Here is a 14,358-nt window from a genome sequence, read left to right on the forward strand (position 1 = left end):
TGTGTGGTTTTCTTTAAACACAGGCACCCACGTATTGCCGTGCATGTATTTTGAGTGCCCTGGACATAGGGTGGATCTAGAATCTGGGGTTTTGTTTGTTTGTGTCTTTGTCTTTTTGAGACAGGGTTTCTCTGTGTGACCCTGGCTGTCCTGGGACTCCCTCTGTAGACCAGGCTGGCCTCGAACTCCCAGAGATCCGCCCGCCTCTGCCTCCTGAGTGCTGGAATTAAAGGCATGTGCCACCGCTGCCCTACTGGAATCTGTGTTTTCAACAAGCTACCCAAACGACGCTGGAGCGTTTTGAACGCTGCCACCTAAAGAGAAACAAAGTCAGCAAAGCTCTCAGGATGGCACAGCTGTTCTAGACTCCCCTCGAATGGGAGGCCCTAACTGACGGATGGGTGTTCAGAAGAGGCAGAGGCTGGCAAGGCCCAGGAATTCAGGGCTGCCATACTCCCATGTTGGGGCCTGGAGCTCAGACCACAGGAGCTGTCTCTACTCTATTTCCCAAATACTGCACCCTGGAATGCTGCAGAATGAGTCAATAAGAGGTGGGGGAAGGGTGTAAGCCAGTAAGGGGTGGGTAAAGAAGAGAAGATAAGCTAGTAATGGGACTAATGTAAACATATATAATGTATACATATATACATGTGTATGTATGTATACCTATACATACATCTACTTACCATACACATACACACACATATGTGTATCAGGGCTGGAAAGATGGCTCAACAGTTAAGAACACTGACTCCTCTTACGGAGAACCTGAGTTTGATTCCTGTTACCCACATGGCAGTTCAAACCACCCATAACTACAGTTCCAGGGGATCCAATGTCCTCTTCTGGCCTCCACGGTAGTGTATAAACATAATGACAGCAAAAGACCCATACACATAAAATAAAAGTAAATCTTTTTAGTTCGAGACCAGCCTGGTCTACAGGAGCTAGCTCCAGAACAGGTTCTAAACGCTGCAGAGAAATCCTGTCTCGAAAAAAAACAAAACAAAACAAAAACAAAAACCAAAAAAAGTAAATCTTTTTGAAAAGCATGTCACAAATCAATAAACAAACTACAATATATTCCAGTAGTTCCAGGGCAAGGAAAAACTGGTTGTGCAGTCACTACACAAAAACAGAGCAAGCACAGCAGGGCCATTAATGCAAACCTGTAATCCCAGCTACTCAGGAGGCTGAGGGAGTTCAAGATCAGTCTGGGCTGCAAAGCAAGCTTGGGACTAGCTGGGAAACTTGGTAAGACCCTGTCTCAAAATCAAAAGGAGAGAGAGAGAGAGAGAGAGAGAGAGAGAGAGAGAGAGAGAGAGAGAGAGAGAGAGAGAGAGAGAGAGAGAGAACGCTAAAGATAGAGTTCAAAAATACAGTGCTTGCCTAGCAAGACCCTGGGTTCAAGCCCACAGCCAAATGGCAGGCCAGCACATGGAGGACGAAGCCAACCCTGAGGAGCTCCTCCACCAGGGCTGTCATAAGAAGAATTGTGCACGCAACAAGGGACATCCATAGCGATAGTGGTAGCGGCAGCCTTAGATCAGATGCCCAAAGGCAGTCACTGGGAGACCTCAGAGTTGGCCGGTGACAGCAAATACATCAGGAGAAGCAGTGACACCTCTCCCCCCCATACAAAGGGACCTACCACCAAGACAGAGCACACAATTGCAAAGCAAACACTGTGTGACTCTGGCAGGGATCCTGCAGACCAACCCCCCACCCACCCACCCCAAACCCAAAACAAAAAGCAAAAACGGACAAGTTAAAAGCTTTCACCCGGCAGAGGGAACAGTGTGCAGATGCAACCTCCAGATTGGACAGGAAATACTTACCAGACGCAGGTCTGGTTAATCTCTAAACCATCTGAGGAATTCAGTGGCCCAACAGCAACACACACAGGTACCCGACAGACTGGCTTGTTTGGTGTTATGGTGCCGGGGAATGGAGCCCAGGACCTCACACACACTGGCCAGGTGTGCATCTTCCACTGAGCTACATCCAACTTTATTTTATTATTTCTGAAATGCGGTCTCACGTATTTGCCCAAATTCACCTTGAACTCACTATGTAATCCAGGCTGGCTTCAATTCCATCATCCTCCTGCCTCTCAGCCTTTCAAGTAGCTGGGATTACAGGCTGGCACTATCGCACCTGGCCTGAATAGACATTTTTCTTTCTTTTTTTAAAAAAAAATATGTTATTTTATTTTTTATGTATCCATGAGTATTTTACCTACATGTGTTTGATACCAACAGAAGCCAGAAGAGGGCATTTCTGGGGTTATAGATAGTTGTAAGTCACCATATGGGCACTGGGAATCGAACCCAGGCCCTCTGGGAAAGAAGCCAGGGCTCTTAGCCACTGAACTATCTCTCCAGCCCCCTGAATAGACATTGTTTTCAAAAGGAAGATTTAAAAACTAGCAGATACATGGAAGGTGAAAACTCCGAAGCTATCAGAATAGCCGGTTTCAGAAAAATTACCGAGGGCTTTGAGCTCAGCTGGTAGAGTACTCGCCTAGCATGATTGAGGCCCTGGGTTCCATCCCCAGTAGTTCGTAAACCTGACTGGATAGCACACACCTGTAATTCCAGCACTTGGGAGGTAGAGGTGGGAGAATCAGGACTTGAAGGTCATCCTGAGGAAATTCAAAACCAGCCTCAGCTACGTTCAGGCTCTGTCTCAAAAAACACACAAACAATACTCAGACCCAGAGTGGCTGTTTGCACACAATTTTATTTGTATTCACAATAGAGCAATCAAAAGGTTAATGCCAGCCACAGTGGCGGTGGCACACACATTTAATCCCAGCACTCGGGAAGCAGAGACAGGTGGATCTCTGAGTTTGAGGCCAGTTTGGTCTACAGAGCGAACTCCAGGACAGCTAAGGCTCTACATAGACACCATGTCAAAAAAAAAAAAAAAAAAAAAAAAAAAAGTTGATGTCATCTACACAGGCAGACAGAGAAAAGAGAGAAAATACAGAAGAAAAATAGCCCCATCCCAGTGGATGTGGGGCGAAGATGGTCAACAACGAGTCTTCTCTAGACCTATGAGCGTGGAGCAAAGATGGCCATGTGTTGAATGAATGTGGAACAAAGATGGCCAACGGGGTCTCTACAATATCTATAGATACGGACCAAGGATGGCTGTCAGCTCTTCACCACACACAGGCCAGCTTCATGTGCCGTACAGAAGCAAGTGTGCTCTGTTCTCAGGGACACCTGGAGGAATCCATTGAGCATCAGGTGACAAGTATCTGCGTCCTCTTAGGCAAGGTCAGTTGTCCCCATGAAGTCCCTCAATACCGATGTGACATCAAACCTCACACAAAGCCTGGGACACAGAGACCAGGCAGTGACTCCCAGTGAAGTACAGGACAACCTAGGGACAGTAGTGCTGCTATTTTCTTTTCCAGAAAGTATCTGTTATCTTTTCTGATTACAAATGAGCCCCATTCCTCTACAATATTTGACAAGCACAGAAAATGGCTCAGAAGAACCTCAACATTGACCCTGCTTCTGCGAAGCTGAGCTATCACCACTGACATCCAGATATGATGCTCTCTCGGATGCCTGTGTGCTGTTACTATGGACATGGGTGCTGCCGACTCATTACCAAGATAGTAGCATGGTGCTACACACAGAGACAGGGCTTTTGTGTCCCGACCACATTGCCTCAAATAATCACACAGGAACTTTCATTAATTACAAAATGTTTGGCCTATTGCTCAGGCTTATTATTAACTAACTCTTACTTTTAAATTAACCCATCTCTATTAATCTATATTTTACCACGATGCTCGTGGCTCGTTACCTCATTTCACTGAATCACCTCCCACTGCCTGTCACTGAAGAATGTCCTGGGTCTGCCCTGTGTTATGCGGCCCCTGGACCCCTCCCTCCATTAGGCTTGGGGTTGTTTGCCACTTCGCATGGGTATAGAAAATGATTGGTGCCTCGTGCCTGTAATCCCAGCACCCAGGAGGCCAAGACAGAGACTCGGGAGTTTAAAGTCAGCCTGGGCTGTTGAGACTGTCATTTAAAAACAATGATAATGATAACAATGAATAAATAAACAAATAAGCAAAAGATGCTGGGCTGGACAACTGCGTGTTCAGCTCTCCCTCCTTAGGATAAGGTGCTTTGAGTGTAGCTGCTGGGTCCCTGCTCCCATGTGACCTTCCCGAAAGGATAAGCTGATCCACACCATCAAAGCAGCTTGCGAGAGCACCCAGGACTGTGTCTCAAGATTACATCCCATGGGGCTGTGAACATAGCTCAGCTGGTAAAGTGCTTGCCAAGAGAGCATGAAGACCTGAGTTCTAGCCCCAGAAACCACATTTAAAAAGATGGCTTAGCAGTTAAGAACATGAACTGTTCTTACAAAGGACCTGAGTTTGATTACCAGCACCCACGTTGGGCTGCTCACAATTGCCTGTTAACTCTAGCCCTGGGGGATTCAATGCCTCTGGACTTGGACACCTCCCCTGGTGTGAGCACACACACTTAAAAATCCTGAACTCTGGGAGTCAAAACCAAAAGTATTCCTGATGTTTGCTGGCCAGTTAGTCTAACCTAATTGGTGAGCACCAGGCCAGTGAGAAACCCTGTCTCAAAAGGGGTAAACCACATTTCTGAGCATGACACCTGAGGTTGTCCTGGGATCTCCACACTCACCACACACACACACACGCACACACACACACACACACACACACACACACACACCTGCACATACATATACAACAATGCATACTCAAACACACCCACATTAAAAAAAATAATGTCTGGGACTTCAACATAGGGCTTGGCAGGAACCCATACTCCAGTCCTTGGAAGAAGGTCCCCAAGGGGACAGTAGGATTATTATAAAAATGAATAACGGTTTTGAGGGGAGACATAAGCTATGCCAAGGACTTGGAACTGGGATCCTTCTGACCAGGGACCTGGAGTGCAGGGGGAACAGAGTGTCCCCAGGGCAGGTCATGTGATGAAGGGCAAAGGCACTTAGCACATTTATCCTGGAAAATAGATTTAAAGAGAGACATGACAGCCCTCCTCAAATGTTTAAAGGGCTGTCTCATAAAAGAGAAATAATACTGAGTCAAGGGCTCCCGGTGACAGAATTGGGCTTAGAGACCAGAAATCAAGGAGACAGATCTCTGCTGATGATAAAAAAGAGAACTCTGCAGTAATTGGAACCTTCCAGAAAATCTTCAGGCTTTGGACTTAAGAAGCATCAACAGACTGGGGTCTGTGTCCTCTCTCACAGCTAGGGGAATAAGGAGAGAAAGGTAAATATTGACTCCCAGGCGTCGTTAATTTGGTGTTTGCTGTTTGTCTAGGAAATAGAATCGAAGGGACAAAAAGAGGACATCTTAAATAATAAATTAAACGACGCCCTGGCCATGGTAGAGGAGGCTGAAGGAATGAAGACAGCCGAGAGCCGCAAAGCCGAGACCCTTGCCCTCAAGTTAGGCGAAACAATAGCCGAGCTTGAAAAGACCAAGACAAAAATGGTGGGTTGATCTGAAAACGGCAAGCTTCCCCCGTGGAAGACTGCAACATGTGCTGGCTAGGATTGTATCAGCCTGGCACACAAACCAGAGTCATTGGGGGGGGGGGGACTTTGGTTTAGAAGATGCCCCCTCCAGACTGACCTGTGGGGAAGCCAAGCCTGTGGTGTCTTTTCTTGATTAGTGATTGATGACTGGTGGGAAGGGCCCTGCTCACTTGGTGGTTGATGATTGGTTGATGATTGGTGAGGGAGGGCCATTGTGGGTGGGGCTACCTCTGAGCTGGTGGTGCTGGGTTCTATAAGAAAAGCAGGCTGAACAAGCCTTAGGGAGCAAGCCAGTAAGCAGCACCCCTCCAAGGGCTCTGCATCAGCTCCAGCCTCCAGGTCCCTGCCCTGACTTCCCTCAGCGGTGGAGGGTGACCCTAGAGTGGTAGGCTGAAGTGAACCCTCACCTCCACGAGGTGCTTTGGTGTGTGGCCAGAACAGCAATAGAAATCCGAACTGTGACACAGTAGCAGGAGATTGCAGGCGTGGGGAAGGGCTGAAACCAGGCCTGCCCAGCCTCCAGCTTCTGACACTCTGGGCCAAGTACCTTTCTTCTCAGGGACTGTCCTGTGCTTTGTGGACAGTAAACAGCACTCTCCCCACCCCCAGCTGAGACAGCCACTGCCAAATGTCCTTTAGAGGCAAAACTCACCTCTGATGGGAAAGATCATCCTGCTGGACCGGGTGAGACAGGTTTGTAATCCCAGCTACTCTGAAGCCTGAGGAAAGCCAAACATACATTCACGGTCTGCCTGGGCTACAAAGAGAGCTCAGAACCAGTAAAGCAACTTGGTTAGGACCCTGTCTCTAAATAAAATAAATCCAGGGATCTGGAGAGCTTGCAAAATATCCCACTTGTAGGAGCTGGGAGGCCTATGTCCAGCATACTCACTAGAAGGGAGAGCAAGAGCTAGGAAGGCAGGGTGGGAGGGGCTGAGGCAGAGACATCAGGAAGGGTCAGAAAGTGGAGGATGGTCACAGAAAGGGGAGGGTGGTCACAGGTGGTGGCTGATTTCCTACGAGCCTTTGTTGGTGATTTTAGCTGACAAGAATCGCAGAAGCAGGGAGGGAAAGACTGGCAGATCCCTGGGGCTCACTGACAAGCCCCATAGCCTACATGATAAGTTCCTGTTCAGGAAGAGACCCTGTCAGTAAAAGAGGTGGATGGCACCTAAGGAATGACCGCTAAGGCTGCCCTCTGACCTCCACACACAGGACACATACACAAACAAGAAATACAAATTGGTTTGCTTTTTTTCATCATCCAACTGCTTATCCATTCATTAATTTTTAATTTCATTTATTTATTGATTGATTTGTTTTGGTTTTTCAAGACAGGGTTTCTCTGTGTAGCACTCGATGTTGTGGACCAGGCTGGCCTCAAACTCACAGAGATCCGCTTGCATCTGCCTCCCTGGTGCTGGGATTAAAGGCGTGCACCACCACTGCCTGGCTCATTAATTCTTTTTTTGAAAGATGCACTTATTTCTATTTGTATGCATGGGTATTTTGTTTGTATTTGTGTCTGTGTGCCATGTGTGTACCAGGTTCCCATAGAGACCAGATGAGGGTGTTGGATCCCCTAGAACTGGAGTTACAGATGACTGTGAGTCGCCATGTGGGTGCTGGGAATAGAATCCAGGCCTCTGGAAGAGCAGCCTGTGCTCCTAACTCCTGAGCCATCTCTCCAGCATGCACTCGCATGCGAACACACACACACACACACCACATTCATTAATTCTCATCAAACATCTGGGCCTAGGTGTGGTGGGCAGACCAGTAAGAGAGCAGGCAAGGCTTCTGCGGTGTGGATCTGAGGGACGCGCAGGGGAGAGAAACAAGAAACCAAGACCACGTCAGGTGTTGAAAAAGGTCCCGGGAAGAAGATAACAAATGAAATAGAAATTATCGGGGACTCATCCATGAACCCATGTCCAGGAAAGTTCCTCGAAGCAGTAATGTTAGTGAGAGCCAAACTCTGGAAGATTTGGCTCTAACTGACAGGTCAGCCGTACAGGGAGGAAGCATGAAGGATGCTAGCAGGAACATGCACGCGAGGCTCTCGGGTAGGATGCGGTTTAGCACCTGCGCAGGCGAAGGAGGCAGATTGCCGCCACCTGATCCAGCCCCTGAGGCTGCATCTCCCCCAATGTTCCCCCAGATCATGATGGAGGATCGACTGAGGCTGCAGCAGCAGTCGATACAGGCAATGCAGGATGAGCGGGAATCCCAGAAGCACGGCTTCGAGGAGGAAATCACGGTGTACAAAGAACAAATCAGACAGCACTCGCAGACCATCGTGAGCCTGGAGGAGAGGCTCTGCCAAGTGACTCAGCACCACAGGAAAATAGAAGGAGAGATTGCAACGTTAAAAGACAATGAACCAGGTAGGGCTGGGCTGCGGGAGAAACCCACCGTCCAGCAGCTCCTGCGTGGCCCCGGGCTGGGCCCCACCTCACAGCTCCCTCGCTCTCTGTTGGCCCCTTTTGCTCCTCATCGCACATGACGCTAAACGCCCTCCAAGGCCTAACAGAACCAAAGTAATGACAATGAGTTAGGACATCCTTTATGTTAACCCAGTGAGCCGGCGAGGCCCACGGGCAGCCAGAGCTATTAGTGGAGTCGTCTTTTCCACATGAGGACATCAATCCAGGGCCCTCTCTGTGCCACTGGCCACTGTGACCCTACTAAAAGCTCTCCTGGGCAGCTATGACCGGCCTCCTACAAAATAAACCCAAAGAGACTAAAAACAGCAGTGGGAGTGACGCCACTCTCTTACCCTAAATGACCTAGGCCGCTCATGACAGACACTAAGCCCTGGGTGGAAAGTTCTAGAAGCCGAAGCCTCAGGCCCTAGGTCTCTCGGCATCAGCACTGCTAGTGTTTGGCACTGGATGAGCTTTGCTTGGGGGCAGGGTGCCTGCTTTAGCTACATCCCTGACCTCCGCAACTAGCTTCATTCCTCCCTTCCCACTCACGGCCAAGTGTCTCCAGACATCGCCAAAGTTCCCCCAGAGGTGAGCTAGCCTCCAGTGGGAGACACAGAGCACAGGTTTACCTCACGCACCTCCTATTTGCACATTTACGATGCCCCAGCTTCCTTTAGGCCCTGGAGATCCTTGATAGACAAGCCAACTGCTGTCCCCGTGAGTAACAAAGTTAGGGCCCTGTCAGTGACCTGGGGTAAGCAGGGCCCCACAACAAGGGCACAGAACAGGCTTTGTCCCCTAACCCAGAATTCAGGTAAGAGGGAGGATACACAACGGGACCTAGGGATGACAGCATCTTTGTCATGTCTGCCCTTAGATAAGTGTCTGGCATAAACCGGCATTACATACATGTTTGTTGAATGAATAAACAATTGAGTAAGAATTGAAAAGCATAGGACTAAGTGGACTAATGAGTAAGCAGGGAAGATGGGAAGCCAAAAAACGTGAATTCTTTTAGGATTTTTGTCTGGAAAGAGAAAAAGAGTAGGTGGTATGACCCATCAATAAGGCTGTACCTCTTGAAGCTTGGCTGGACCATTGCCATCAGGTTCCTCATCTCATATGGCTTCCTTGTCTGTAAATGTCACTGGCGACCCCTGCCTCACCCAGTAGTCAGGAAGAGCTCATAGCTGTATTATCCCATTTTCTATTGCTGACAGCCCAGTCCCACGAGTGGACAAGTAGGACAAGAAGTCTAATTGGAGGTTGGGTTCAAGGTGGACTGTCTACTTCTGGTGATGTCCTTGCCAGCACAGTCCTGAGAAAGCCCAGGATGTCACCTGTCAAGAGGCAGTTTGGGGTGTACAAAGTTGTTGGTGGAGTGCTGGCCGCACATGCAGGAAACCCTAGGTTCAATCTGTCAGCGCATAAATGGGATCTAGTGGTGTATGCCTATACCTACAGGCAGGAGGATCAGAAGTTTAGAGTTATCCTCAGCTACATAGTGAGTTTCGGGCCAGTCTGGGCTACATGAGACTCTTTTTTTAAAAAAATAGGGGACGGTAGAAAAGAATGAGAGACAAGGAGTCTGAATGTGTCTGGTCTCTGTCCCTCTGGTGTCCCAAGCTCCACCATGATGGTCTTGCCTAATCTACACCTCTAATGCCACAGTGAGAGCTGGCCTCTACCTTCCTAAACCTCACAGTGGGGATTAAATGTCAACATGTCATCTCAGAGGACACAAACCTGACCTCATACACTGAGACAGCCTCGGCCTGTTGGGCCATACATACAGGAAGTCTCAGGGTAAAGAAAGCTGCAATTGTGAGAGACACAGTGTGTTCACAGGAGAGGGGAAAGGGAAAGTCTACTGCGTACGGACTGTGGTGATGTTGACCTAACCCTCTGATGCAGCTCAAAAGGAGAAGGTACCCAAAGAGCCCGCAGCAGGACCCACGCCGGACAGCAGTGCCAAAGAAATAGCGTGTGACCATCTGATGTGAGTACCGAGGGGGGTCTAGAGGCATTGGAGCAGGAGGAACATGGCCAGATCTGTGCTCTCAGAGTGGCTTAGATTTCTCAGTTCCTGTGGCAAGTGAGGATGATGTGGTGAGGAGATCCAGGCAGCTGTCTCTGCTCAGATCACAAGTCCACCCTTGGTGGCCTTGCAGTCCCGGGAGAGTCAGGCTACTTCCCTGAGCGGCTGCATTTGTAGGAGGACCATCCCTGCAACTTGGTGACTGGGAGCAGGCGCTGTGATTTGCTTTCTATCCTGAACGCCCCCACTACACACACACATACACACACACACACACACACACATACACACACACACACACACACACACTCCTGGGAAGAATCTCCTTCTTAAAATCCCTGCTAACAGTGGGGACTGCTTATAGGGGAGTGTTCTGGAAAAGATTAACAGATTGTGAGATGTCTCAGCAGCTAAGGGCACTCACTGCCAAGCCTGACAACCTCAGTGTGATCCCCAGAACTCATCCAGTGGAAACAGTCTCACAAGCTGACCTCTGACCTCCACAGGTGCAGCATGGTACATACACATATACAAAATAAATAAATAGAATATAAGGAGGGAGAAAGGATTGCACTAAATGACCTAACTTACGAGCTCTCCTCTCCAACCCTAATGGTCAAGGAGTCCAGGGAGCCTCAAGGGACTGACAACTTTTGAAAAAAAACAAAACCTATTCATGTTCAGGTGTGGTGGCACACACCTGTGATCCCAGCACTTGGGCGTGTGCACAGGAGGCCAGCCTGGACTACGTAATGACTCAGAAACACAACACAGGGCTCAGAATGTAGCTCAGTGATAGAGTACTTAGCTTACATGTATGAGGCCCTGGGTTGGATCTAGTACTGCTAAAAATTAAACAAGCGAGGAGTAGAATAGTCCAGAAGGCTACTGCAGAGCAATATGTAAACAAAGAGGCACTAAATCTTTGCTCCAAGAAAGTCGGGAAGACAGAAGCACCCGTATGTGTGTGTGTGTGTGTGTGTGTAAATATATATATGTGTGTATACATGTATATACATATATATTTTTTAACATGGGTGCCCCTGTCTGTCTCTCTGTCTCTCTCTCTCCCTCCCTCCCTCTCTCTCTCCCTCCCTCCCTCTCTCTCTCTCTCTCTCGCTCTCTCTCTCTCTCTCTCTCTCTCTCTCTCTCTCTCTCACACACACACACACACACACACATCTTGAACCTTTTCTCTGGGTCCTCCTTTCCAGCCGCCATCAGGAGTCGCCAGGGACGTGAGCGCAGCTGACTCTTATTGTTGTTGTTGTTTAATTGCAGAGATGACTTACTGGCTGCTCAGAAGGAAATCCTGTCTCAGCAGGAGATCATCATGAGGCTGAGAACAGATCTCAGTGAAGCCCATGGCCGCATGTCAGACCTGAGAGGTTGGTATGAGTTTCTAGGTCACTGGACACCCTGAGCCTCTCAGGAAGGAAGTGAAGGCAGAGTCAGCAGCCTTGGTCTCAAAGCCTCTGCTGGACCTGCTTTCCTGCGTGCCTGCAGCCCCTGTCACCCAGGACATCACACATACTCGGTGGACCTTTAGCGTCAATATTGTCTTCCACTGCGAAGCATTCTCAACCCCTGGGAGGGCAGTAGTGAGGTTCCCCTGCCCCGCCCCACCCCGGGACTGGGTCCTTTGCAGGAGCCTGGGTGCAATGTGAAGGGGCCTTACAAGCCTTCTCTTCATCATGCAAAAAGATCACACACCTCCTTCCTCATAGGCCACCAATCCAGGGTAGGTATTGTAGGAATCCATTCTGCCAATAGTTTTAGCATACCGGCTTTAAGGGGTGGCTTCTTGTCTTCAGGTGTGATCTCCTACAGATAGGAAGTCACACCCTATAGCCATCACCCCAAAGCTATTGGTGGAATGAATTTCCACAACAGGTAAGGGAGAGAAAGCCAGGTGTCACGCACCCTCCTGCGTGGACACGCAGCCTGGCTCAGTCCCTCCCACTCCTTATGTTTCTCCATCCTTCCTCTTGCTTCTCACAACCTCCTTCTCCTTCCCATCCCCAGCCTCTGGCAGGACAAAAAGTCCAGGCAGATAGGAGTTGAGAGGTAGCAAAACTAGATTACAGAAGTGGAAGGTGGGAAAAGGGAGAGAAGAAGGGATGGAAGGAGAGAGGAGGGGAAACTGTCTCACCCATCACCAGCCTCTGGCATCCCCCAAACTCTCAGGCCTATTTGCTCCCTGAGGCCATTCCCATGGTTCTCCGATAGGAAGTGGAGTAATAACACAGGACACAGTGAGTCAGAACCCAAGTCCAGAACCTGGTCACCATTAGGTCCTTAAACTCTAGACAAGACTCTACCTCTCTGAGCCTCAGTGTCTGAACCTGTGAATTGAGGGTGCCACCAGTAACCTGCCATGGAAGATTTAAGGCCATGCAAAGGTCTTAGTGTGGGTTCTCCCAGCAGCGGACCCTAAGACTGGAACATCGGTCCATCCGAGCCATAACCCCAGTAAATGCCGCAGTGAAACAGAGTGTGAGCCAGAGAGGGAAAAATGAAGTGCAGAGAGAGCTAGGAGCAGGGACAGCTGTCTGTGCCAGCTGGGGAAGGAACACTGTAGTGCCTGGCAGGCACATAGATCAAAAGATTCCAGGGGCCGAGAAGACCCCTGGGGCAAAAAGATACAGAGGCAGCTGGGTGTGTGTAGCCTCCAGGAGGCCCCAGGTGAAAGTCCCAGCTCTAAATGACAGTGAGGTTGGTGTCACACACCTGTGATCCCAGCACTGAGGAGGTGGAGTCGGGAAGATTAGAAGTTTAAGGTCATTGTTGACTATATAAAGAGCTGGAGACCAGCCTGGGATACATAAGACCCTGTCTGAAAACAAAAGAATAAACAAAAAGCCTCGGAAGCAGGTAGCTGAACACACTGTCCAGAATGCCCTAAAAGATCAGGGGACATGGTCAGGGCCCTCACAGCGGCTGCTGGTGTAACACTGGAGTGAGGCAGAAGCAGGGGGCTTCCTGTGCCACCCACCCAACGTCCCATGCTAAGGCTCTGGCAGAGCTCCTCGGTGGTCTCCAAGCCCCCGAGAACCCTGGGGCAAACCTGCCTCACGGATCTATCTCATAGGGCTGTCAGATAGGCCAGGACAGAGATCGGAGGAGGAAAACCGCTCACCACACCACGTCTGTCACCACAGGGGAGCTAAGTGAGAAGCAGAAGATGGAGCTGGAGCGACACGTGTCCCTGGTGCAACAGCAGAACAACGAACTGAGCATGCTCAAAGTGAAGGTGGCACAGACAAGTGGCCTGGTGGAGAAGAAAGACAGGGAACTGAAGGTCCTCAGGGAGGCGCTCAGGTGTGAGAAGGGCCCCTGTGGCATGACCACCCCAAGGCGCCTGGCACAGAGAGAGGGCTCAGAAGACGGTGGTGGGATCGGATGGGTGAGGGAGTGGTGGTGTTTCTTTGCTTCGGAGACCCATTAATTAAAACAGGGCTGCGCTGTGTTCTGGACCGGGCGTTCTCCCGGGCCGCAGGGCTCAGCTTAAACGCAGGAAGACTGAAAGAATTCAGTCACCTATGAAAATAGCTTTTACCTCCAGGTCACGGAGGGATGCAAAGGTCCCCGAGTTTTCTGACACCCGCGATGTCCCTCTCTATCCCAGGGCTTCCCATAGACCCCACCTGAGCACGGAGCAGAAGCCAAGGACTCCGACCCCCAAGTGTGACATCTCCCTGCAGATAGAACCAGTGCATCAGGATACATTCTCCAGTCTCCAAGAGGTCAGTGTCTGGAGCTGGGGCTCCAGGCAGGACTGGGTTGGCGACCAACCAAAGGCCCAAGGGCTAATGGCTCCTAAAAGTAGTGCTCATTCACATGGAATGGCAAAGTCGGACAGAGTGCTGCCCCGTGGTCACAGTCTCCATGGTTACACTATCAACAATGGAGACAGGGCCAGCAGCTCTCTCTTCTGAAGCCACAAGGTCTTCCTACAATCTCAAACTACTCAGTTGGGTAGTGGTTGGCTATCCGCCTTGGAGCAAGTTGGCCTGGGCTTGAATGCCAACCCCTCCACGCATAGCAAGCCTGTGCCCGTGGGGAAATCACAGCACCCCAGTTCTTGCCTTTGAGAATAAGAGAGTCCCACTTCAAAGGGTGGTTGGGAATACGTTTTATTTCTGCACACCCACAAACACGTATGGTAGAAAAATTTCTGCTAATTCTTCAATTTGTTCCTCTCGCTCATGTGTGTGTTTGTGTGTGATATGCACGTGCGGATACCGAAGGAGGACACTGGCTATAAGCTATCTGGCCCAAACTGTCTTATTACCCTGAGATAGGGTCCCTTGCCCAACC

General features: G+C 49.7%; 1 protein-coding gene across 1 annotated transcript in view; it reads left to right on the plus strand.

The window, feature by feature from the left end:
- Positions 1-14,358, plus strand: part of Fhad1 (forkhead associated phosphopeptide binding domain 1) — a 110,404-nt gene that overhangs the window by 72,000 nt on the left and 24,046 nt on the right. Inside the window, exons 19-24 of the mRNA XM_038334024.1 lie at positions 5,354-5,527; positions 7,733-7,958; positions 9,915-9,999; positions 11,320-11,426; positions 13,200-13,359; positions 13,667-13,784. Of these exons, the coding sequence (XP_038189952.1) occupies positions 5,354-5,527; positions 7,733-7,958; positions 9,915-9,999; positions 11,320-11,426; positions 13,200-13,359; positions 13,667-13,784 (870 nt within the window). The remainder of the gene's footprint in view (positions 1-5,353; positions 5,528-7,732; positions 7,959-9,914; positions 10,000-11,319; positions 11,427-13,199; positions 13,360-13,666; positions 13,785-14,358) is intronic.

The sequence above is a fragment of the Arvicola amphibius genome, chromosome 6 (genome assembly GCF_903992535.2).
Source record: "Arvicola amphibius chromosome 6, mArvAmp1.2, whole genome shotgun sequence".
Classification (NCBI taxonomy): domain Eukaryota; kingdom Metazoa; phylum Chordata; class Mammalia; order Rodentia; family Cricetidae; genus Arvicola; species Arvicola amphibius.